Source organism: Fundulus heteroclitus, unplaced genomic scaffold, assembly GCF_011125445.2.
Source record: "Fundulus heteroclitus isolate FHET01 unplaced genomic scaffold, MU-UCD_Fhet_4.1 scaffold_60, whole genome shotgun sequence".
Lineage (NCBI taxonomy): Eukaryota > Metazoa > Chordata > Actinopteri > Cyprinodontiformes > Fundulidae > Fundulus > Fundulus heteroclitus.
Window position 1 is genome coordinate 159,120 of NW_023397033.1, and position 25,337 is coordinate 184,456.

A 25,337-nucleotide genomic window follows, 5' to 3' on the forward strand; every position below is an offset into this window, starting at 1 on the left:
CGCCAATTGCAAGACGACATCCCTAACCTCTCTGCCACATCGCAGAGTTGTGGCAGAGTCATGTCTGACTCTGCCATATGAATAACGTGTTAGCAAGAACGATGCACTACGGAGGAAAAGAACAGAGACTGAGTTGAACAACTGTGAAGACGCGGGGATCAAACAGACAAAGGTGTTGCACAAAGTATTAAATATTACTGTAATATTTATTTATGTGAAGTGTCACGAGCTTGTCAACCTGGTTGAGCGCCAATGGAAGCGGGACCCAGAACGGCAGTCCAAAATAACAAAACAATGTCTCATCTGTGGAAGCTTCTTCTTCTTTTATTATTATTTTTCTTAGTAGCCAGCAGTCTAACCAACCATACCACGAACACCCAACCAACAATGAACAACAAATGGCAAACAGCTTAAATTCAGATACACCTAAATTGGGAGAAATAATTATTAGGGATATATTAAATGCAAGATAGAAAATACAATACTATTTACATTAGACAAAGGACAAAAAAACACAATAAATTTAGAAACTAATACAAACTGAAAATATCTTAAACCAATTCCAATCATTACATGAAAATCTATAGCAACACAAAAATCTACTCTGGCCAGTGTCACCCCTCTTATTCTGGCTCTTAGTTTGAGCCAATACTACAGTCTGCACACCTGAGTGTGTTACACCAGGATGAGGTCCCTCCACTGCAGGTGAAACCACGGCCAGAAAAACAAACAGGTTCAATCCAAACAAAACAAACAAATAAGAAAAACAGTTGGCGTGCTGTTTAACTGTTTACCACTACTTAATTTCTAAAAACAATATTCAAATTAACATGTAACATTGGCTCATCGTTACATGAAGGAAATGTAGAACAACTTCATAAAAATTATGCCGATAGCCTGGTTTGTTAATTTTGAAACATCAGTAAGAATGTCATCAACATAGAGGTAAAAATAAACTATTTGAGTACAGATTAAAACATCTTAATATATTGTGAAAAAGAAGAACCACATCCACATGGCTTAAACAAATAAGATAATAAAAGACTTCAATTGTTAAGAATATTGAATATAGGATAGATTTATTAGATAAAGCCATGACGGATTGCGTTAGCATAAACACAACTGGGAAGGGATAGTTAGAGCTGCGTAATTGCTTAGAAATATCATCTGAAAACTTAAAGTTATGGTATAGAATCAAGAACATAAACTGTAATTTAAAACCTATAAAAAGAACTTGCAGATGATTGGTTAAATTCAAATTCAAAAATACTTTATTCATCCCAAATTAATAATTAAATATTGATGTAACTGATTTAGTCAAGGAGTTATTATAGATGGTGATGGCTGTGGGCAGGAAAAATCTCCTGTAGTGGTCCTTTTTACAACCAATGTGGAAAAGTCTTTGACTTAAGAGACTGTTTTCCAATGACAATGTCATGAAGAGGCTGTTCAGGATTTTCCATAATTTTTCTTGATTTTTTCCAAAATTCTTCTTTGCATTGTCGTCTCCAGAGGTTCCACAGTCATCCCCAGAACAGAGCCAGCCTTCTTTATCAGGTTGTTGAGCCTTTTTAGGTTCCGGGCTCTGATGCTGCTGCTCCAACAGATGCAGGCAGAGGAGATGACGCTCTCAACAACAGACTTCTAGAAGATATGCGGCATCTTGCTGCAAAAATTGAAGGATCTTAGCATCCTCAAAAAGTACAGTCTGCTCTGTCCTTTCTTGTAGATGGCTTCACTGTTGAGTCTCTAGTCCAAGTCTGTTACCGAGGTATTTATATTCCTCCTGAAATCTACAATCATCCCCTATTGTTTTGTTCACATTCAAGATGAGATGATTGCTTCCACACCATGCCACAAAGCGGTCCACCAGCTCTCTGTACTCAGCTTCTTGTCAATCTCTGATACACCCGAGAACTGCAGAGTCATCTGAGTATTTCTGTAGATGACAAGAGTCACACTTGTGCTGGAAGTCTGAAGTGTACAGAGGGAAAAGGAATGGCGAGAGTACAGTCCCTCGTGGTGCTCCCGTGCTGCTGACCATCTGGTTAGACACACAAAGTCTGTCAGTCTCACAAACTGTGGTCTGTTTGTCAGGTAGTAATTGATCCAGGTGATTGTTGAGGCCTCCACCTGAGTCATCTGGAGTTTCAGACAAAGCAGATCAAGGTCAATTGTGTTAAATGTACTGGAGAAATCAAAGAACATGATCCTCACAGTGCTGTGTGCTTTGTCCAGATGACAGTGGGTTTGTTGAAGCTGATGTACGAGGACGTCTTCAGCTCCAACTCCACGGCGATAAGCAAACTGCAGGGGGTCCAAAAGAGGCTCTCCAGGACCTTCATGATCTGGGATGTCAGGGTAACGGGTCTGTACTGTAGTCTTCATTGATGACTGCTGGGTAAGTTTTCTTTGGTACCGGAATCAGACAGGATGTCTTCCACAACAGCGGTACCTTCTCTTGGGTCAAACTTAGATTGAAGAGGTACTGCAGAATTCCACAGAGCTGCCCTGCACAGACCATTAAGACTCTGGGGCTGGCACCATCTATACCTTCAGCTTTTTTCCGGTTCAGTCTATCCAGCTGCCTCTTCACCTGATATCTAGAAACAGAAAAGCATCCAGTACGCTGCGGACTGGGAGCGCTCCTGGACATCCCCTGAGACAACACAAGTAACGGGGCTTCCTCCTTTTTTTTATTATTATTATTTCTCTTTTCACCTGTAAGGTGATCTAAGAGTGCCTGGGCAGAGAACCTATTAGGATTTAGTTTTAATTATTGTTTACTCCAAGACGGAGTGTCTTTAACTGTTAAATAATTTTCTGTTGTATGTGCATGCATTTTGAAGGTGATTTTGGCTGTGCTGATTTTGTGGTTCATACGTGACTCTGCCGCGGGTAGCTTCTTCAACTTTTTCCATCTTTTTCCCTTTTTCCTTGTTTCTATCTTTGCTTTCTCTTATCAGTTCAATCTCTTTGTTAGAACTCAGTTTGGACTCGGTTAGAACTCCTCAGTCAGCCGCTCCCCCTCTGGCCGAGGCACCGCCCCACTTTAGTGTAAGCACTGACTGCATCATCAGGACCTCCCCTCACGCATCACGCAAGGTTGTAGGTCCTACGTTATCATAGTCGCCATCTTGGGAGGGTGTCACGTAGCTAAACTATAACTAGCTGTTGTGAAAACCTGGAGGCGTCCGTCTGGATTCTCAAAGCGGTTTTCTGTCGCTCAATGCTGCGACGTCAAATGCCGACGTCTTGAATGTGATGTTTAAACAACTGTGAGTTGAACTAAGATTTGCTACCTCTCATTTTAATCCATTTTTGACTTTTATTTCCACATATACTTTGCATGTTTAGTTTAGTAGCGAGTAGAATTCCAAAGTTGTTGAATCAGAGAATTACTGTAACAGGGAATTGCCTTTGGTTCAATAAAAACAACAACTGTGGAATAGTAATTGTTTGTGTTCATTCCAATTCACAGTTGCATGGTTATTCAGAATTTAGAATTACCTCCTTTTGAGTTAACATCCAATAATAACAGAGACATTTTCATTGGATTGGTGATAAAAAGGGTAACGGTTTAAACTCTAATTGCAGTTATAAGTTGAGTTATCACCATTGCTGGATAAATCTGATCGGTCAGAACCCGATCAGATCATTGTGTTCCAGCACAACCGAGTTCATAACAGCTAATTAATAAATGCATTAGTAGTATAAATCATTACAAGCTTATAGCTCTAGCATCACTACCATTTGAATCATATTTGTTATAGCTACTAATTGAGTTTGATACCAAATACCAAATTATAATTAATAATAATAATCATATTCAATCAGCTTCTGGCATAACAGGTAATAAGGTGCTTATTGTAGGTGGTATAGATATTCTGAGATAATAGTGTGCAGGTAGGCAATAACATTAAGATGATTTAACGTATGATGGGCTAGTAACAGTGGGGTGATTTTAAAGCGTTGGACAGCAGTCTCCCATCAGGGGGCGACTGCCCTCACAGCTCTTGAGAAGAAGCTGTTCCTGAAGCATTTATCTGATTGGAAAGGGCCAACAAGCACATTGCCTGGGTGGGTGGGATCAGTGGAGATAAGTCTGGCCCTTCTTTGGACTCGTTCTCCACAATCCCCTGCACTGTTCTCACCACCTGTGCTAAGTCCTTCCTCTCCTGAACTGTGCAGCTCCCATACCATACAGTTATGCTGAGACATGAGACATATCTGGCCGAGAAGATGCAGAACTTCAACAGCGGAGATAAGCTGATGTGCAAAATTCTGAACTATATTTACTGCATTTTGTAACAACCATGACCATGACAAACTTTGACTCGAGGACAAAAAATTAGAAGCATGGAAGGTTAGCTCTCATTTTTAAGGCTGCCATAAAGTGCTGTTCTCGGTCACATGACCCATTCAGAGCCGTACCCACACCTCTCAAGTTACATTGTCAAGTTTCTGAGGAGTGCAGCTTGCACTGAGTGTTCGTACACGGCAAGTACTGTATGTTAACTTGAAAAATTATTTAATATATTTCAACTTAAGCTAATACTTGGGTCAAAACTTACGTGGTGCTGCTTTAAACAAATCTAAAATAAAAGACCAATTTTTTTGTGGGGGGGGATATATTTTTTTTATCAAATCTGCAAAAGAAACTTTACCTTGAAGAGGTGCATGAAAGCACAGAGCTCAATATGAAGCATTTGAGTGACGTCATCCGAATGTTGGTTAGACGAATGCTTTTGATTGAGGATAGGACCTCCTCAGTCAGTCTGGGATTCTGAAACTCATACAGAAGGACTAGCAGATCCATTAGCTCCTCTGGTGGCTGGGGCTTGCTTAGCTCTAGTACAAGGAAAAAAAATACTTGTTTTAGTTTTACAAAAAGATAGTCCTTCACTTAAACATCTTACATGTTTACAATCCCATTTAGCATAAAGTGGGCATATAATGTAGGAACTTTTCCACTTTATAAAGTGAAAAACTTTATAACAATTTCCATTGTAGGACTTCTGCAGATGACAACGGCTTTGGTAATATGATTTACCTAGTGTTTAATCAACAAGTACCACTGTGCAGAGCATAAATCAAGAAAATGAAAAGAAAATTCATAAATCATAACTCGTATCTTCTTACAATGCCTCTAGAGCTGCCAATTTTCTCCTCTGCATTGCTATGGTAATAGACATTGAGAGAGAAACAACAGTGCTGAAGAAAGTTATATTTTTAAATGGGTACATGTGTTCAATTCAATTTATGCAATTAAATTTTATTTATATAGCGCTAATTCATAACATGTCATCTCAAGGGACTTTACAAAGTCAAATTCAATCAAATCATATAGACAGATTGGTCAAAAAAGTTTCCCATCTTTGGATTTAGAAACATGGATTTTAATGTTTCTAACAGAAACATGGCAAAGAGATCAGGAATATATCCACCTAAATGAGCTCTGTCCTGTTGGCTGTTCATTCATCAGGACTCCGCACTTGAACCGTCGTGGTGGTGGACTCGCCAGAGTGCATTGAGACAGTTTCTCATGCAGGTTAGTGGATACTGAGACTTTTTCTTCCTTCAAGTCTCAGGTCATCAAGGTCAGTTAAAGCTAACATATGTTATTCTGTTTTACTTTACCGCCCTCCTGGCCCTGCTGGAGCTTTTATTTCTGATTTCTCAGACTTTTTATCTTCCATCATAAAACTGAAAAAAGTTTTATTGATTGGGGATTTTTACACGTGGAGGACAGTAACTGTAATACAGTAACTGACTTAATTTTATTCAACATGTCTCTGGAACTACACACACAAAAGGCCACACCTTAGATCTTGTTTTTACTTTTGGCCTAAATATCCCTAATTTGTGTTACTGACGTACATGTGAGTAATCACTGCTGTATATTTTTTTACTTTAGCTTTTGCCAGCAAAACTTAGAATTTTTAGAGAGAGTTATTACTCAGGATGTTCCTCAGAATTTTAGTGATTTGTTTGATCCATCTTGTCTGGGAGGACTGAATCTATTCGGAAATTCAAACGAGAGTGTCACAAATTTAAACGCTTGTGGAAATCAACTAAACTCAAGGTTCACAAGCTCCACCTCAGGGAAGTTTCGATTTCTTTAAATAAACTAATAAAAACGTTCAGAAGGAAATATTTCTCAAATCTTATGACCTTAAATAAGAACAATTCTAAGGTACAGTTTGAAACAAAAAATTCCCTGGGTTCACCTGTGACCCCTACAATACCTGTGTGCTCTAAAGCTGACTGTGATGACTTCAATCTTTTTGTGTTGAAAGTCAGTAAAATAAGAGGGAGCATTTGTCCTTTAAAGGTGTTAAAACTTTGTTTCCATCTCTCCACCTTCCCAGTCTCTACATGTTTGATCCAGTTACTTTAAAAGACATCTCAAATTTACTTCATAAATTAAAAATTTCTACTTGCCCAAATGACAACAATGGGCGAGTGTTGGCCTAGTGGTTAGAGCAGCGCGTTTGCACTCAGAGAAGGATGCAAGTACCCAGTTCGATCCCCAATGTCGGCACCCTGGGTCCCTGAGGAAGACCCTTAACCCCAGATTGCTTCCCGGGCGCTGTATATGGCAGCCCACTGCTCCCCAAGGGTGATGGGTTAAAAGCAGAGAACAAATTTTGTTTCAATGTATGTTTCAATGTATGTTTCAATGACAATAAAGATAATATTACTATATTACTATTACATCCTCCCTGCAATATTGTTTTAAAAAGTTTTCCCTGCATGCCCTTGCATCGTAGAGATTTACAATACCTCACTTTCAACAGGTGTGGTTCCAACTTCTTTCAAGCATGCTATTGTTGAGCCGCTATTGAAAAAGTGCAACTTGGATCCTACCAAGCTTAACAATTATAGGCCTATCTCCAAGATTCCTTTCATGTCCAAGGTTCTTGAAAAAATAGGGGCAGAACAGCTAAGTTGTTTTATGGGGGGAAAAAAGACAATTTTCAGTCTGGATTTCATTAGCTCCACTCTATAGAAACTGCCTTACCTGAAGTTTCCAGTGACATTTAATGTCTGCAGAATCTGGAGCATTTAACAGCTATGGTTCTCCTGGATCTTACATCTGCAATTGATTCTGTCGATCACAGTATTTTCATTAATAGGCTTCACAATGTAGTCGGTCTATGGGGTAAGGCTCCAGAGTGGTTTAAATCTCTCTGGAAAATCTTTTAGTGTTTTTGGAAACCAGTTCATGTCCGACTCAAAATATCTGCTATGTCTTGGAACTTATTCTTTGTCTTTTATATATTTTCCCTCGTGGCCACATAATCAGGCAGTTCCCTCATGTGTCTTATCCAGGATGGGATTTGCTGGGGGGGATGGGGGGGATTTTCCCCCCCTCTGGTTGTGACGTCCCCCCCTCTGGTCATTCGTGTTTTATCCCTGGGGGGGATACATTCCTCCCCCTTCTGATCTGAATAAGTAATATTATCAGGGGTTTAATGTTCTCCGTCGCTGTGAGGGACTTTTGTCATTTGGAAAATGAGCGCAAAATGTTCTGTGTAGACTTTTTATTCAAGATTTTAAACAGAAGCTGTGCTTAACCAATAAAATCTGGCAGAGCTAGGACGTTAGCCAATCAGAAGGAGAGTAGGGCGGGTCTTTGCAAAGCGGAAATCTACCAGTCGGAGGTTTATCGGTGTTCAATCATTTTAACTTGTAAAAGAAAATCTCAAACTGACCACAGATGCATGAATGAAAGTAGCGGTGGTCAAAGGTTTTCTTTGGATTTATGCAAACCAGCAGGTCAGAAAGTTCAGTGCATAAAACAGCTGACAACAACTTCCCTTGGTAAGTGTGTCTGTCGCTGTTATGTTTTATTTAAAACTAAAAGAGTAACGCTCTAGCTCGGCTAATTTAGCATGATGCGCTTCTTTTTTTAAGAAGAAGAAGAAGAAGCAGTGTCGGAATGTGAAACGATGTCCCGGTTTGACTGGGTCTGATTCGGAAAAAGTAAAAAAAAAAAATTATAAAATATTATTCCACCTGCGCTTTTCTGTAACAAAGAAGGTCGTGGAGGGGCTGTTGACCATCTCCAGCAGTCAATGAGCGAGAGGTGGGGACACAGAGTATATAGGATTGATTTATATTGAATGTTACAGTAGAGTTAATGTACAGGTGTAAAGAAGATGATGTAATGATGCAAACTGCTGTCTTTTGAATTAGCTGCAGTTTATGGAGGGTTTTGAAATTGTAAAGTGGAAAGGTGAGTGGACTGTGGACCAGTTTGGCAAAAGTGCGAAGGAAGAACTTGCTTGATGCTGCAAATATGAAAGTTAACCAGGTGATGTTATGGATGTGGAAAGTGAAAGAGATTAAGCAGAGGGTTGTCCTTGATGGTGCAAAGGCTCTGAAGCTGGAAGGTGGGAGAGATACAGGAATTGTCAATGGAACTGTCAGATTTGGTTAAAGAGGACTTTGCACAATAAGCAAATGAGGTTACTAAGGTGGCATGACGTCCACGGCCCGGGAATATATGGGCTGACTAGAAAATGTTTTGATTGGTTTTGCTTTAACCCCTGAATATGATAGATTTTTCAAAATTGATATTAATACATGTCCTGTGTCCTTCACATTTGTAAATTAATTTTGTTGTTTGTATTTTAAGAGTATTATTACATTTTCTGCTCAAAGCGGTTAAAGTAAATTAATACCCACTCCTGAGTCTCGACAGTAGATGGCGCAAGTTTAAAAACAAAAGTCTAACCTACTGGATCTAGCTAGCTACCTGAAAGAGCACCTGCTAGCTAACCATTATTAATAAAACTTTGATTCATTAATACAACTTTTGAAATTATCCCCCCCTCTGGGTTTTTTGCAAATCGCACACTGGTCTTATCATTTCTATGCTGATGACATTCAGCTGTATTGTTCTTTTAAGCCTACTGAATATTTTAAGTTGTCCTGCTTGATAAACTGTGTTAATGATATTAAACAATGGCTCTGTGACAACTACTTGTCTGATAAGACGGAAACAGTCAACATTGTCCCTGAGAACCAAATAACGGAAATTAAGAAATGTCTGGGTGTATTGGACTCCTTTATCAAACCAAGCCTCAGAAAATGTTTGATTCTGCCATCTCACCAGAGTATAATTTTTGCAGATTAATTAAAAACTACTTCTTTCAGCTAAGAAATAAATGGAAAATGGCTTGTACTTGTATAGCACTTTAACCAGTCTGGCGACCTCCAAAGCGCTTCACACTACAGTTTAGTCATTCACCCATTCACACACTGACAGTGGTGAGCTGTTAGTAGCTACAGCTGCCCCGGGGCAGACTGACAGAGACAAGGCTGCCATGCACTGGCACCACCGAGCCCTCTGACCACCGCCAGCAGACAATGTGGATAAAGTGTCTTGCCCAATGACAACGACAGAGACATTCAGAGCAGAGGATTGAACTGGCAACCCCCAAATTGCAGGACAGGCTCCCTAACCTCTGCGCCATTGACGCCCCAAGCTTAGAAAAAATTCTAAGCCTGGATTTTTGGTGTCAAAGGCTAAATTAGAGATGATTGTTCATGCTTTTATATCATGTTGTCTTGACTATTGTAACAGCCTTTTATAAGAAAGATCTTGTCTGTCTGCAATAAGTGCAGAATGCTGCTGCAAGACTTTTAAGCAGCACAAGAAAAAGACAGTACATTGCCCCAGTCTTAATCCTTTGACATTGGCTACCAGTACATTTTAGAGTTCATTGTAAAATTTTAGTTTTTAATCTTAGAGCCCTGAGTGGCCAAGCTTCAGCTTATATTACCAGCCTTTTACAACCATATTCCCCTTCTCGTAGTCTGAGATCCTTCAGCTAAAGGCTGTTAGTGGTTCCACAACCTAATTTCAGGACTAAAGGGGATTGGTCTTTTAAAGCTGGGGCCCCCAGACTATGGAATGCGTGCCTTTATCTTTACGCTGTCTTGTTCATTCTTTTAAGTAGCAGTTGAAGACCCAATTGCTCCAACTGGCTTTTAACTAGTTTTATGTTATGATGTTGCATTTATGCTGTTTTACCTTTTCATTTTGTGTTGTTATGGTTGTTTTTATTGTGAAACCCAGCAGATTGCATCAAGTCTTGACAAGCAGCATTCACTCCAGAAAGAGCATAAAGCCACAGCGGACAGTTGTCTGCATTGTCAATCGCTTGACAGCTATCCCTCATACTGAGCATGCATGAAGCGACAGTGGAGAGTAAAACTCCCCTTTGACAGGAAGGAAAAACCTTCATCAGAACCAGGCTCAGTGTGAGCGGCCATCTGCTGCGACAGATTTGGGTAACATTTGAACATTTGGGTGAAATCTAGAATATAGTATTTAAAGGATTTGTCTCAAAAGTTTAATCTTCATAGACTTCAGTTTTTTCTAGATATTTGCAACTAAGATGCTTTGTCTCTTCTAATCCTGAATGTTTTCCTCAGCACTCATCTATCTCTCTGCAAGATCAGATATTTAAAAACAAAACTGGTGCAAAACAGATTATGGATAAATTATATACAATGTTTCACAAATATAAAATGACTGGCTTAGAGGAGCTTAAATATAGATGGGAAGGACAACTAGGATTAACTATAATATACGTAACATGGCCACAGGCTTTGGGTAATGTTTCCACCTCATCAGTATCTCTTTGACATTGTTTAATACAGTTTAAGGTTGCACATCATCTTTACTGGTCAAAGGATAAACTATCAAAAGATCAAGACTAATGTGGACCCGAAATGCACTCATTGTAATACAGCAGCGGCTAATCTACTGCACATGTTTTGGCTGTTTCCAAAACTTCATGGACTATAGAGTTCAATCTTTGAAACCTTTTCTAAAATACCAGGACAATCAATCCACCCATCATCTTTGATATTACTGTTTTGGGGTGATGCCCCCTTAAATCATCTCTGAATAAACTGGATATTCTCACAAAGTGGAAGGACCCTCAGCCACCAACATTTGGTCAGTGGATTAGAGTTGTGATGAGTAACATTCACTTAGAAATGATTAAATTCACCATCAGAGGAGGTGCCAGAAAATTCTATGCTGCTTGGCAACCATTCAATTACATTTTTAATTCAATTTTATTTATATAACGCCAATTCATGATACATGTCGTCTCAAGGCACTTTACAAGGTCAAATTCAATTAAATTTTACAAATTGGTCAAAAGTTTTCCCATCTAAGGAAACCCAGTAGATTGCATCAAGTCTTGACAAGCAGCATTCACTCCTCCTCAAAGAGCGTAGAGCCACAGGGACAGTCGTCTGCATTGTTGATGGCATTGCAGCAATCCCTCATACTGAGTAAGCATGAAGTGCAGGGGAGAGGAAAACTCCCCTTTAACGGTAAGGAAAAACCTCCAGCAGAACCAGGCTCAGTGTGAACGGCCATCTGCCTCAGCCAACTGGAGGTTAGAGAAGACAGAGCAGACACAAAAAAGCACAGAAGCACACATTGATCCAGTAATCTGTTCTACATTAGATGGTAGTAGCAGCTCTATCTTGGCCTGAATGATGTTGCAGCTAACATAACCAGGTACACCTACTAAGAAGAAGAAAAATTACAAAACAAAAAGGTAAAAGATCAAATAACAAGCAATGCAAATTGGAGAACAGCAGGAGAACTCAGCAGAGTGAGAAAAATAGACCCCGGTGTCCTCCAGCAGCCTAAACCTATAGCAGCATAACTATAGAGATAGCCTAGGGTAAGCTAAACCACTCTAACTATAATCTTTGTCAAAAAGGGAAGTTTTAAACCGTCTTAAAAGTAGACAGGGTGTCTGCCTCATGGACCAAAACTGGGAGTTAGTTTCACAGGAGTGGAGCCTGATAACTAAAGGAACTGCCTCTCATTCTAATCTAAAAACACCAAGATTTTTACTTTATTACCAGAGGCCAATTTAATGCTATCCAGATTAAGTGATTGATTAAGAAGTTTATTAAAGTCATCAGGTTTTGATGTCATCAAGACATGCCTGTAGTCGAAGTAATTGATTGGATTCATCAGGATTTATGGATGAATCTCAGAGGAAATTAACCCATGCTCAGTGGAAATTAACCCATGCTGTCTGATAATTTTGCCAATCAGAAGCATAGATCATGGCTTAAAGCAAAAATAATCAGTTTGACTGAAATTAATTTCTAGTCATCCCATATGTTCCCGGGCCATGGACGCCATGCCACATCAGTTACCTCAATTGCTTATTGTGCAAAGTCAACATTAACCAAATCTGGTAGTTTTAAAATATCCATTGACAATTCCTGCATCTCTCCACCTTTCAGCTTCAGAGCCTTGGTATCATCCTGGACAGCCTCCCATCCTCTCCTTCACTTTCCACTTCCATAACATCACCTGGTTAACTTTCATATTTGCAGCATCAAGTTCTTCCTTCACAACTTTTGCCAAACTGGTTCACAGTCCACTCACCTCGACTTTACAATTTCAGCTCCCTTCCCTCCAGAAAACCTCCATAAACTGCAGCTAGTACAAGACAGCAGCTTGCATCATTACATCGCCTACTTGACACCTGTACATTAACTCCACTGGCTCCCTGTCACATTCAGTACAAACCGATCCTATGATCATACAAGGCCAAACAACCATGGACAATGCAGGACACATAACCAACACTATGATGACGTCATATATTTTAACACAGATTGCATATTACAATAATCAGTCTGTTTTTCCCATTATTGCACAGCTCATGAGCTTATAAAAAGCCATTATTTAAATTTTTTGAAGTATAATAAAACGGTTATATTTTAGCCCTGTGATTGGCAATCCATAGGATGTCGTGTTTCCCCATCAGATACGGCTTGACGTAACACCTATACGGAAAAGCGGATATTGAAAATCAATGGATGGATGGGATGTTAAATTTCTAAAATGTTTAATAAAATTGCTCAAAGTTTAACTTGCTTTTAAAAATGAACACTTTAATTAGAAAAATGTTATTAAACTTTTGACATAGTTTCTTTAATAATCTGTATGCATCAAAATCCTTGTGATTTTATTTAACCAGTGTCCTGGTGAGCAGCTGCTCCTGAGGTGGAAGCTGCTGCTTATTGACTGACAGCCGATGCAGCTCTGCCTTCTTTGTTACAGAAAAGCGCAGATGGAATTATTATTATTATTTTTTTTACTCTTTCTGAATCAGACCCACTGAAATGTGGGACACTGTTCCACATTCCGACCCTTCTTAAAAAAAAAAAAGTGGAAAAAAAAGTGCGCCATGCTAAATTAGCCTGAGCTAGCGCGCAAGTCTTTGAGTTTTAAATAAAACATAATAGCAAATCATGAGGATATCACTGGTTGGTTTATCAGCTAAGTTACTGGCAGCAAGGGAATAAACGCTGACAGGTGAAGTGGCTACAGGTGGAAATAACTCATTAACTGGAAGAGCAGCAACAAACACACTTACAGATGAAGCTGTTTTCAGCTGTTCGTTCCGGTGAACTTTATGACCTGCTGGTTTGCATAAATCCAAAGAAAACTTTGACCACCGCTACTTTCATTCATGCCATGAGGGCAGTTTAAAATGCTCTCCCAAAAGTTAAAATTATTGAACACTGATAAACCTCGGACTGGCAGATATCCACTTCACAAAGACCCGCCCTACTCTCTTTCTGATTGGCTTATATCCCAGCTCTGCCAGGTTTCATTGGATGAAAGCAGCTTCTGTTTAATACCTTGCATAAAAAGTCTAGACGGAACTTTTTGCGCTCATTTTCTAAATAACAGAAATCCGTCGCAGCGACAGAGAACTTTAACCCATGGCATAGATATAGTAAAAGGAATTGGGCCAAGGACCCTACAGTTTGAAGATTTATTATTAATATAAACAAAATGGAATCTGTCAGACAGCGTAATGCTTTCCGTTAATCTCTAGAGTATGTTCAAATCTAGGGGAATATTGTGATCAACTGTATCAAATGAGGCACTGAGCTCTACATACATGATTAGCAACTAGTTTCTCAAGAAGTTTAGATAGGAAAAGAAGATTAGATATAGGTCTGTAATTTATGAAGTCATCTTGATCAAGAGATGGTTTCTTAAGTAAAGGTTTAATAACAGCTACTTTAAAAGCCTGTGGTACATATCCATTTACTAAGGATAGTTTAATCATGTCTAAAAAAGGGGCATTGATCAAAGGGAACGCCTCCTGAAATAACTTGGTTAGGATCGGGTCTAACCAGGGCTTTGAACCGGTTCAAGGAATGAAAACGAAAACCGGGATCTTTTTGTATTTTACAGGGAACAGAAACGAAACCGGAAACGTTATTGTTTTTTATGTTCTGGAACTGGAACACTTATTTAAAAATAATGGTAACCGGTTAATATCGGTTTTATTTCGTTCCTCAAAGTCTCCGTTGCCTAATTAACTAAAAAAAAAATAATAATAATTTTCCTGCGCATGTTACCATGACGGCTGAGGTTCGCTTCCTGTGTGACATCACATCACACATTCGCTGACTGAATGGAGAGAGTGGTGTCTCCACTAGGGCTACACATCTTAAATAAGGTAAATTACGATCCATCGTTAAGTAAAACGCTCATTCCAAACACAATATCAATAGCTGGTTTAAGCTGGATGAGAAATGTGACATAATTCTATAGCAGGGTTTCCCGCAGCGCTCTCTTGGCAAGGCAGCCGCCTCGCCAAACTCACGCTACCGCCTCGGCAAATAAAAAAAAATAAAAAAACCTAACTCGATATGCTGTTTATTTGACGCTAACAGGCGTTTTTATGTTGTTGCTTTCGCGCATGGATATAGTGAATAGCAGGAAAAAACACAGGCGCTCTGCTCCGGTCGTCCGCACAAAGCTTGTTTCTCCCCCCCGCTCTGCAGGTCGTCCGCGCAAAGCTTGTCTTCTTCTCCTCAGCCCCCCAACCCCCCCCCCCCCCCCAGTCCGACAACTCAACGCCTCGCCTAAGCAAATTCCTGGGGGAAACACTGTATAGCATTAAACAGCTGACAGGAACGAACAGTATTTTTTTGTTCTAACCGGTTCGGTAACGTCAATTTATTGGTGGAACTCATAACCGGAAACGTTAAAATTCCGTTTCTGTTCGGAACGAACCGATTGGGGAAAAAAATCGGTTCAAAGCCCTGGGTCTAACATACAAGTAGAAGGTTTAGATGAAGCTAATATTTTAGATAGCCCAGAAAGCTCTACTGGTTCTAAACAGTTCAAACACCGAGCAAGTTCTAAAGATTCCTCCGATGTTGCCTCACTTACTGAGGACGAGGTAATCATGTTTGGGAGGATGCCAATAATTTTATTTTTTATGGAATAAATTTTATTTATGAAGAATCCCATAAAGTCATTACTGCTGAGACCTAAGGGAATGGATGGATCAACGGAGCTATGATTATGGGTAAGTTTAGCAACTGCACTGAAGAGAAATCTAGGATTATTTTATTGTCCTCAATTAATGATGAAAAATATGCTGCTCTAACTCTACAGGAGACTGTTTTTCCAGATTAGGCAGGCTTCGTCTTAATGAGTAGATCATCATTTTCTCTCCAATTTCCTAACATGCTTGTGAATAATTACCTTCTTTTTCAAGGGGGCTACATTGTCTAATGTAAAACACAACGACAAAGTGACATTGTCAACAAAGATGTAAATTTGTGAATGGGATCGAACCGTCGACCCGACAGTTACAGGACAAACTCCCTAACTCATGTGCGAGTGCAAGCCCTCTACTAGTCAGATAGGAGAAGCAGCATCAAAGCAACTGACACAAAGAAACTCAACAAGCTTATAAAGAAGTCTGGCTCTGTTCTGGGGACTCTTCTATAACCTCTGGATATGACTTTGTAAAAAAGGATACTTCATAAAATTAAGAACATAGACAACTCTAGGTACCCCCTTCTCCAGCCTGTTGTACAACAGTTTCTTCAGTGAGAGGCTTCTCCAGATCAGCTGTAAGACAGATCGATACAGGAGATCCTTTCTCCCTGCAGCCATCAGACTCGATGAAACCCCTGTAACACGAGTTACAACAGCAATCCCCTTAGGGTTGATAAAATATTTTTGAATTGACTTAAACAAAATGGAATAAACAAAAGGGTAGGGGTGGGGGGTGATCCACTCCACTCCTTGTAGTGCAGTGTTTCCCGTAGCGCTATGTTGGCACGCCACGCCAAAGTCACGCTACCGCCACGCCAACATTCCAACAAAAAAAAAACAAAAAAAAAAGTGACGTTAACACGCGCTTTCGCGCGTGCGTGAATAGCATGGAAAAAACACATGGATACCCCCGCTCCGCGAGTCTGTCCGCGGAAAACGTGTCGTCCCCCCCCCCCGAGTCGGTCCGACCTCCCCCCCCCCCCCCCCGCCTCGCATAAGCAAATTCCTGCGGGAAACACTGTAGTGACTACACGTTATGCACATACAGTAAGAAAATTTACAGAAAAAAAAAAAATCACAACCCACATTCCTCACTGCTTAATTTAAAACGTGATAAACTCCCACCCAATAATAAAATACTCTCACCTAGAGCTCAAAGAGGAGGAGGTGATGAGGGGGTGGGTGTGTGATGAACAGCATATGTTGATTCAACATTGTTTAGATGTTGGCATTTCAACCATTAAAATTAAACCACAAAACAGCATCGATTCAATTACATATTTTCAACATTGGTAATTGGCTGGAATTGGACGATTTGATGGTTGATCCACCATCAATCGTCGACCTTAATAATAATAATACATTTTATTTCAAGCGCCTTTCAAAACACTCAAGGTCACTGTACATATAAAAACAATAAATGGTAAAAGCAATGTCGTCATAATTAAAAGAAACAACACAAACTACACACAGGAGAATTCCAGAGTGTGGGCGCAGAACGAGAAAAAGCTCTGCTCCCCATGGTGCTAAGACGGGCTGAAGGAACAACTAAGTGAGTGGTAGAAGAAGATCTAAGTATGCGGGAGGGAGTAGAAATTTGAAGTAAATCAGAAAGGTATGGAGGGGAGAGATTGTGAATAACTTTAAAAGTAAGTAGGAGGATTTTGAACTGAATTCTGAAATTCACAGGTAGCCAGTGGAACTGCTGCAGGACTGGGGTGATGTGATGGAAAGAGGGGGTTCTAGAAATGATGTGAGCTGCTGAGTTTTGTACTGACTGAAGCTTGTGAATGGATTTTTGAGGAAGAAGAGAATTACAGTAATCGATGCGGGAAGTGACCAGAGTATAAACAAGAGTGCAGGTGGAGCTAGGGGAGAGAGAGGGGCGAAGGTGATTGATATTGCGTAAGTGAAAGTAAGCGGAACGGGTAAGGTTGTTAATGTGAGAGGAGAAGGACAAGGTGCTATCAAGGATGGTAAATGGTTAATGAAGATTTTGTCCCCACTAGGAGGATTTCGGTCTTGTCATTATTCAGTTTAAGAAAGTTGGAGGTTAACCAGGAAATTAATGAAGGAGGTGGGAGTGAAGAGTTTGGTTTACAAGAAAGATAGAGCTGGGTGTCATCCGCATAACAGTGTAAATTGATGTTAAATTTCCTAAAGATATTGCCAAGGGGGAGAATGTAGATGATAAAAAGTAGGAGTCCTAGAACAGAGCCTTGGGGAACACCGGTGGTAACTGGAGAGAAGTTGGAACGATATGACTTAATCTGAACAAACTGAGTGCGGCCAGAAAGGTAGGAATGAAACCAGGCTAGGGGAGTGTGAGTGATGCCAATTGTATAAAGTCGATGGAGTAGGTTAGAGTGTGAAACTGTGTCAAAGGCTGCACTCAGATCAAGAAGAATGAGGATGGAAATTAGACCAGAGTCAGCTGCTATTAAAAGATCATTGATTATTTTTAAGAGGGTGGTTTCAGTGCTATGACGCACTGAAACCGCTATGCTATGACCTTAACAAAAATCTACCGGTTTGACCATAATTCAATATTGAATTAACCATGTTTTGTTATCTGAGTTAACAACAAAGCAGAGTAAATGAGGCATCAGTACCATAACCACAACATGCTCACTCTTTGATTGATTTTGACTTTGTAAAGTGCCTTGAGATGACATGTTTCATGAATTGGCGCTATTTAAATAAAATTTTATTGAATTTTTGTCAAAATGGAGAAACAAAACATCACTTCCAAACATCAATTATGAAGCAATTGATTCTACAGCAGTAGATTAAAAGTACCATTTAAATTCTTTAAATATAAACAAAATTGATAGTAATGAGAGAATGGATAACGTGGGTCTTACCTCTGACAAGGTACTTCCTGAGGGCTCGTGTTATCTGAACAACTGTGGTGCTTTGAATGTTGCAGTCTAGTTGCTTAAGAAGTACCCGGTTACTATATTGTAACAATCCTCCCATGAAGATGGGGTAAAGCTCAAAAGGTTGGCTGCCATCATACTTTTGCGGCTGCGGGCCATGGACTCCCAAAAGGCTTTGCTCCACTTGATCCAGGACATCCTCATTATAGCTGTCCTCTGTGCGGAACATCTCAGCTGCCATTGTTCTGGCAATTTTTCCTTTGTTCCGACTTCTCATTTTCTCATAGAGTTTTGGAACAAGCTTAAGCAGGTTGAATATAGCAAAGAGCCGGAGTGGAACAAACTTAGAAAGGATGTTTACGAGAGCACTTACATCCTCACTTGCTTGACCAATGGCTACAGACATTTGGCTGGTTAGCTTCTCTAAAGCTGATTTGTTTTCTCCCAATACCACATAGAGAGCTGCTAGGTACTCCTGCATAGCTGGGACAGCAAAGACATATTGCTTGTCATCATTTTCAAAGAGTTCTTTTGATAAATGTTTTCCACTCTTTACACATGGAGCTAGGAAGAAGTCTAGCACATCCGTTTGGAACATGGCCAGCTGATGAAGCTCCTCATCGGTCTTCATTTTACCACCAATCCACTGTTCCAGTTCCTTGTCCGAGAAAGATGTACGTTTGTTCATCACACCATCAAACGCAAGTTTGCCAACTGTACGGACAACATACATCATTAAAGAACTGTGATTGTCCTGAGTGGATACACTCGTGCCGGTTTTTGTGCCCAGCACCTCCCCCCCAAAGTTAAGCCTAAAAAAACTAGTATATATACCCGTCAGTGTGCGAATGGGTGCCTGAGCACTGGTAAAATGAAGAAGGTGTAAAGTAGCACATGTGAGCCAACAGTAAGAGGGTAGAAAGCAAGCAGCAGCCAGCTGGCTTTCACTCTGCAGGTTGAGGTAAAGAAGCTCTATCAGTGTCTGGGCCTCTTTGTTGTGTGCTGCTTCTTCACTCTGCAGTAGGCGGCTGGTAAAGTATGCACGCTGCCGATCTGGGTCACTGAATCCACAAATCTGTGCGTAACGACTCACATACTTCTGAGGGATGTATTCCACAGCAGACAGTCTGGTGACCATCAAGATACTGGCCTAGAAGATAGAGCACAGAAATCTATTACACTCCAGAGGGTTCCTCTTCCCTTCATAAAAGACATTTCATCTCAGCGCTGCGTGTCCCGAGCCCGTAACATCATCAGGGACCCCTCACAGCCCCACCATGGACTGTTCTCCCTGCTGCCCTCTGGGAAGAGGTTCTGCGGCATCCGCTGCAGGTTCACCAGGTTCTGCAAAAGCTTTTTCCCTGCTGCTGTTGAACTGCTGTTAAACTGCTGAACTATAACCCATAAACTCTGCACAACATTTGCATATTTGCACATTTTGCATCACTGCATCTCCATCTAGCATTACAAATGCTGCCGAACTCTTAGTTTTTAAATGCATTCTTGCACAAAATGCACTTTGCACAATCAAATTCTGTACATACAAATGTTTTTTTTATAATACTCACCTGTACACTGTGACTTTCTCCTGCATTGTTTACATTTCAATTGTTTTACTTTTAAATCACTGCTGCACCTAAGCTGTATTTTAAATTTACTGTAATTTACAAGCTGTATTCTTGCACAAATGCCCTTAGCACAATCACTTCCTCACATACAAATGGTTTTAAAAATACTCACCTGTACACTGTGACTTCTCCTGCATTGTCTACATTTAAATTGTTTACTTTTAAATCACTGCTCCACCATATACTGTAATTTAATTTTACTGCTCTCTGTGCATACAAAATGACAAATAAAGTTGTCTAAGTCTAAGTCTCTAAGTCTACACACACAAAAAATCAAATAGCCATACAATTTCAGAGTTAGACAACAGAAGTCGTTTTTAATTGACAAGAAACATTTTGAAATACTATATCTATTAAACCCTAATTGTTATTTTCTTAATGATTTTTTTTTTTTTCAGAAAAATTAACTTTTACAGAACATGATATTGTTGACTGCTACGGTTATGTTTTTTTGAAGTTATCATGAGTTACATGAGTCTTTGAAAAAGAAACTGCTCAGTCACTTCATTTGAAGGGCATTAACCTTGCCTCCAATAATTATGTAAAAAAAAAATATTAGTGTAAGTTTTTTTTAAATCAGGACATACCATTTAAATACCATATGAAACAGTTTTTTTTTAGGATTGCCTGTCTCTAAATGCTGAATATTGCTAAAATAAAAAATATCCTGTCCAGGAGAGTTGCTTGAAAACTAGTCCATGCATTTGTTACTTCAAGGTTGGACTATTGTAATTCTTTACTACCAGGACACCCACAAAATGCTGTTAAAGGTTTTCAGCTGATCCGAAATGATAAAGCAAGACATCTGATAAAACTAAATAGAGAGATCACATTTCTCATATCCTAGCCTCTCTTCATTTGGTTCATTTTTAATTCCAAAACAGAAATAGAAATTCTCCTTCACACATTTAAAGCCCTTAATAAACAAGCTTCATCATACATCAGAGATCTAATTGCTCCATATTTTCCTAACAGAGAACTTCACTGTCAAGACTACAGGCTTACTGGTGATTCCTACCATTTCTAAAAGTAGAATAGAATCCAGATCTTCTAGTTACCAGGTTCCTCTTGTTGGGCTTCAGCCAGATGAAATATAAGATCAGCTTGTGGGCTAAAAGCCACAATAAGTGTCAGACTGGAGCAGTCACTTCCCAAGTAAACTCAAAAAAACCTAGCTCCCGGACTCGTCTGTCATGCAAAAGCATGCTTGGCCAGCTGCACCAGAGAGGCTTCTCTCTCTGTATGTGGGCCCTCGTGAGAAGTTTCACATCGATCTAGCCTGCACCCATGTGGTCAGCGCAGGCTAGAATCAAAGCTAGGCAGCTTCAATCTTGTCTTCTGCGGAATCATACGCCAGTCTCAACAGAAACCTTTTATGATTTTTCTTAGCTTTTGCAGGAAAGTTGCTCCAAGACAGCATAAAGTGGTTTCCTGCGGATGGACGGTGCCTAAGTACGGGTTAGGCTTCTCTAACATAGATGTGCTAGAGAAGCCCTGCAGAGTTCTCCGCAGCGTCAAGCTTCCTATGGCCAGAGAGACTGTAGAGAAGTGCCCAAAGAACCCACAATAAAGGAGGGTGATACTTCCTTGCTGCTGGCCCAAACTGCTAGCTTTCACCCGAGATAGAAAACACATTAAAAGTAAACCACTTTAAATGGCTTCATTCCATCCTACCTTTCCATGTGTTTTAAGGTTTTACAGAGGTTAAGACCTGGGACTAACAGGCTAAGCTACCTGCTAGCAAACTTGAAACAAAGCTATGTTGATGTGTTTCAGGTGTTTTAAGGTTAGGACAAACTTTATTTTCATAAAGGTTTTATACACTGGTGGGACATTAATGTTTATGTTTTCCGGTCCACTAATTATACCGAATACATCTTAGAAGTCTTTTTATATAAGCTCAGAATGTCCACTAGTATTAGTCGCTGTTTAGTCTTAATTATTTTCAGGAGAACTAATTACATTAAGAAATAAAAACTGTCTTAAGGGTATTGATTTTTTTTTAGCAAATCATTCATTTAAATCTTATTTTAAACTCCAAGTAAGATGAAACATTGAACTTTGTGAATGGGTTGAAACCAACTGCTGTTCTAAATTAGTTAAGCTAATTTAACCTTAATCCAGATTCCTTAAGATGAACTTTGGTTCTCTAACTTAGATCTGTAGGGATGGTTTTCCACTACTTTTATTTACTTTTACGTGTGCGTAGTTCCTTAGTTTCTTTAATCTTACTTTTGCTTAATATTTTCAATTAAGTTTCACTAGCCTAGTGGAGAGAATTTGCTGATTGAAATATATATATATATATATATATATATATATATATATATATATATATTAGTGCTGTCAAACGATTAAAAATTTTAATCGCGATTAATCGCATATTTTATCCTTTTATTTCTGAAAGTGTAATAGTTTGTTTGGGCATTTTAATGTGCAATTTTGCAATAAATGACACTAATAAAATACATGCTTGTACAAAACATATTTGTATGTTATTTTTCAAGCACTTTTCAGAATTGGAATGAAAACATCCTGGTGCCAAATGTTAAACTCTGGACTATAATGGCTAAATTACTAATCATGACGCCCTGATGTTTACACCATGTGTAAACAAATGTGTAAATAAATACCTGTTTTCATGCCGATATATTTTTTTTTGCCTCTTAAACAAAGCTAGACATGGTATTACGCAAAGACATACAAATTAATAAAAATTGTACATTTCAATAAAGTCACAAGTTTTGTTCATTTCTTCACTCTCTCTCTCACACACATCTAATTCTGAGCTTTCACACCAACAACAATATTTTTGTTTGCTGTTTATATCCATATTTATACAGTTTAAGCCTGGAAAAAGGTTTTCAATTTTCAGGTCATTCCAGTCTAACACTTTGCTTGCAACTGGGCAGGAGCTTAATACCCTGAAAAAGACTGTTTAGCAACTGTTTAGTAACTCCAGGTCCTTCGTTTGGCAACGTAATTCAGCCTTAGTTTGTCAAATACATAGAAAACAAATTAATAAGCATTAAAGTACGGTTTATGGGTTGGGTTTCTGCAATTTTATCAACGTGTAAAAGCTCATCTTCAGAACCAATGTCTGATAAAATGGTGATCTGCACCATGTAATCTACTTTCAGCAGTTATCACCGGTTATTGCACCGTAAACTGCAGAAAATACGTGCAGAGTTGCTCTGTCTGACTTTACTACCGTCGGCTCCTATGGCGGAGGGATATTTCAGCTGGATACAAAGTGTGGGCAGTGCAGGCAGGTCTCATAATAACCGCTGTTTCGTCACTTATTTTAGAGCCCAAATAAGCGATTTCACTTTCAGAAACGTGCCCAAAAAAAACGCAACCCGTGACTCGTGAAATTTAGAAGCGGTTTTAGAAAAAAGAAGCCCAAAGTTGCATGTGTCCGAGGGTAAAAGAAACCCTTCGGGGCGGGTGTGTTTTGCTACAGTTTTCTAGGACTCTTGAAACTACGGAAAGCGCCGAGGGTAAAAGAAACACAGTACGGAGAGCGCGGCGGGGGAAAAAACATTAGGGAACGGTATGTGTGTTTTGACGCTGCGCGCGTTAACGACGACAAAAAAATTGTCGGCGTTAAAATGGGTTTGCGTTAACGCCGTTAATACCGCGTTTAACTGACAGCACTAATATATATATATATATATATATATATATATATATATATTGTGGCGGACCACTAGGGGGCTCCACTCTCACTCAGTAGAGAGATTGGAAAATATGTTTGTTCGGTGGTGTGTGTATATATATAGGATTTCTGTACAGTTGCTGTCAGTTGGAGTCGAGTAAAGAACTGTTCAAACCTACATCCTTTGTGTCGTCATTATCACTCCTCCACTATATATATATATATATATATATATATATATATATATATATATATATATATATATATATATTTAAAGACGGGTTGGACAATGAAACTGAAACACCTGGTTTTAGACCACCAGCCAATACAGCGTCAATTCATCTTGGGAATGACATATACAAGTCCTGCACAGTGGTCAGAGGGATTTTAAGCCATTCTTCTTGCAGGATAGTGGCCAGGTCACGACGTGATGCTCGTGGAGGAAAATATTTCCTGACTCGCTCCTCCAAAACACCCCAAAGTGGCTCAATAATATTTAGATCTGGTGACTGTGCAGGCCATGGGAGGCCATAGGAGATGTTCAACTTCACATGTTCATCAAACAAGTCTTTCACCAGTCTTGCTGCGTGTATTGGTGCATTGTCATCCTGATACACGGCACCTCCTTCAGGATACAATGTTTGAACCATTGGATGCACATGGTCTTCCAGAATGGTTCGGTAGTCCTTGGCAGTGACGCGCCCATCTAGCACAAGTATAGGGCCAAGGGAATGCCATGATATGGCAGCCCAAACCATCACTGATCCACCCCCCTGCTTCACTCTGGGCATGCAACAATCTGGGTGGTACGCTTCTTTGGGGCTTCTCCACACCATAACCCTCCCGGATGTGGGGAAAACAGTAAAGGTGGACTCATCAGAGAACAATACATGTTTCAAATTGTCCACAGTCCAAGATTTGCGCTCCTTGCACCATTGAAACTGACGTTTGGTATTGGCACGAGTGACCAAAGGTTTGGCTATAGCAGCCCGGCCGTGGATATTGACCCTGTGGAGCTCCCGACGGAGCTCCACAGGGTGCACATTGAGGTGCACATTTAATTCTGCCGTGATTTGGGGAGCCGTGGTTTTATGTTTTTTGGATACAATCCGGGTTAGCACCCGAACATCCCTTTCAGACAGCTTCCTCTTGCATCCACAGGTAATCCTGTTGGATGTGGTTCATCCTTCTTGGTGGTATGCTGATATTACCCTGGATATTGTGGCTCTTGATACATCACAAAGACTTGCTGTCTTGGTCACAGATGCGCCAGCAAGACGTGCACCAACAATTTGTCCTCTTTTGAACTCTGGTATGTCACCCATAATGATGTGTGCACTGCAATATTTTGAGCAAAACTGTGCTCTTACCCTGCTAATTGGACCTTCACACTCTGCTCTTATTGGTTCAATGTACAATTAATGAAGATTGGCCACCAGGCTGGTCCAATTTAGCCATGAAACCTCCCACACTATAATGAGAGGTGTTTCAGTTTCATTGTTCAACCCCTGTATATATATATATATATATATATATATATATATATATATATATATATATATATATATATATTGCTGCTCCCTCCTCTCACACGCTGTGGGAACCAAGCACTCTTGAGAAATAAAAATCAATAAATTTCATCTCTTGTGATCAGCTAAGTTAAAACGAATATTAAATCATGCTAATAAATAACATTTGTAAGGCACACTTGTTTTTATTCCATTTTAATCTATGTTAATTTTTTTTTTATTTGTAAAGATTTTTATTCAATAGCTCCCTGGTCATCTGGTCAT

General features: G+C 39.7%; 1 protein-coding gene across 1 annotated transcript in view; it reads right to left on the reverse strand.

Moving 5' to 3' along the window:
• nlrx1 (NLR family member X1) overlaps positions 1–25,337 on the reverse strand; it is a gene marked incomplete in the record, with an annotated part of 121,738 nt that overhangs the window by 30,690 nt on the left and 65,711 nt on the right. The window contains 2 exon segments of the mRNA XM_036133296.1: positions 4,668–4,851; positions 18,244–19,408. Coding sequence (XP_035989189.1) covers positions 4,668–4,851; positions 18,244–19,408 — 1,349 coding nt within the window.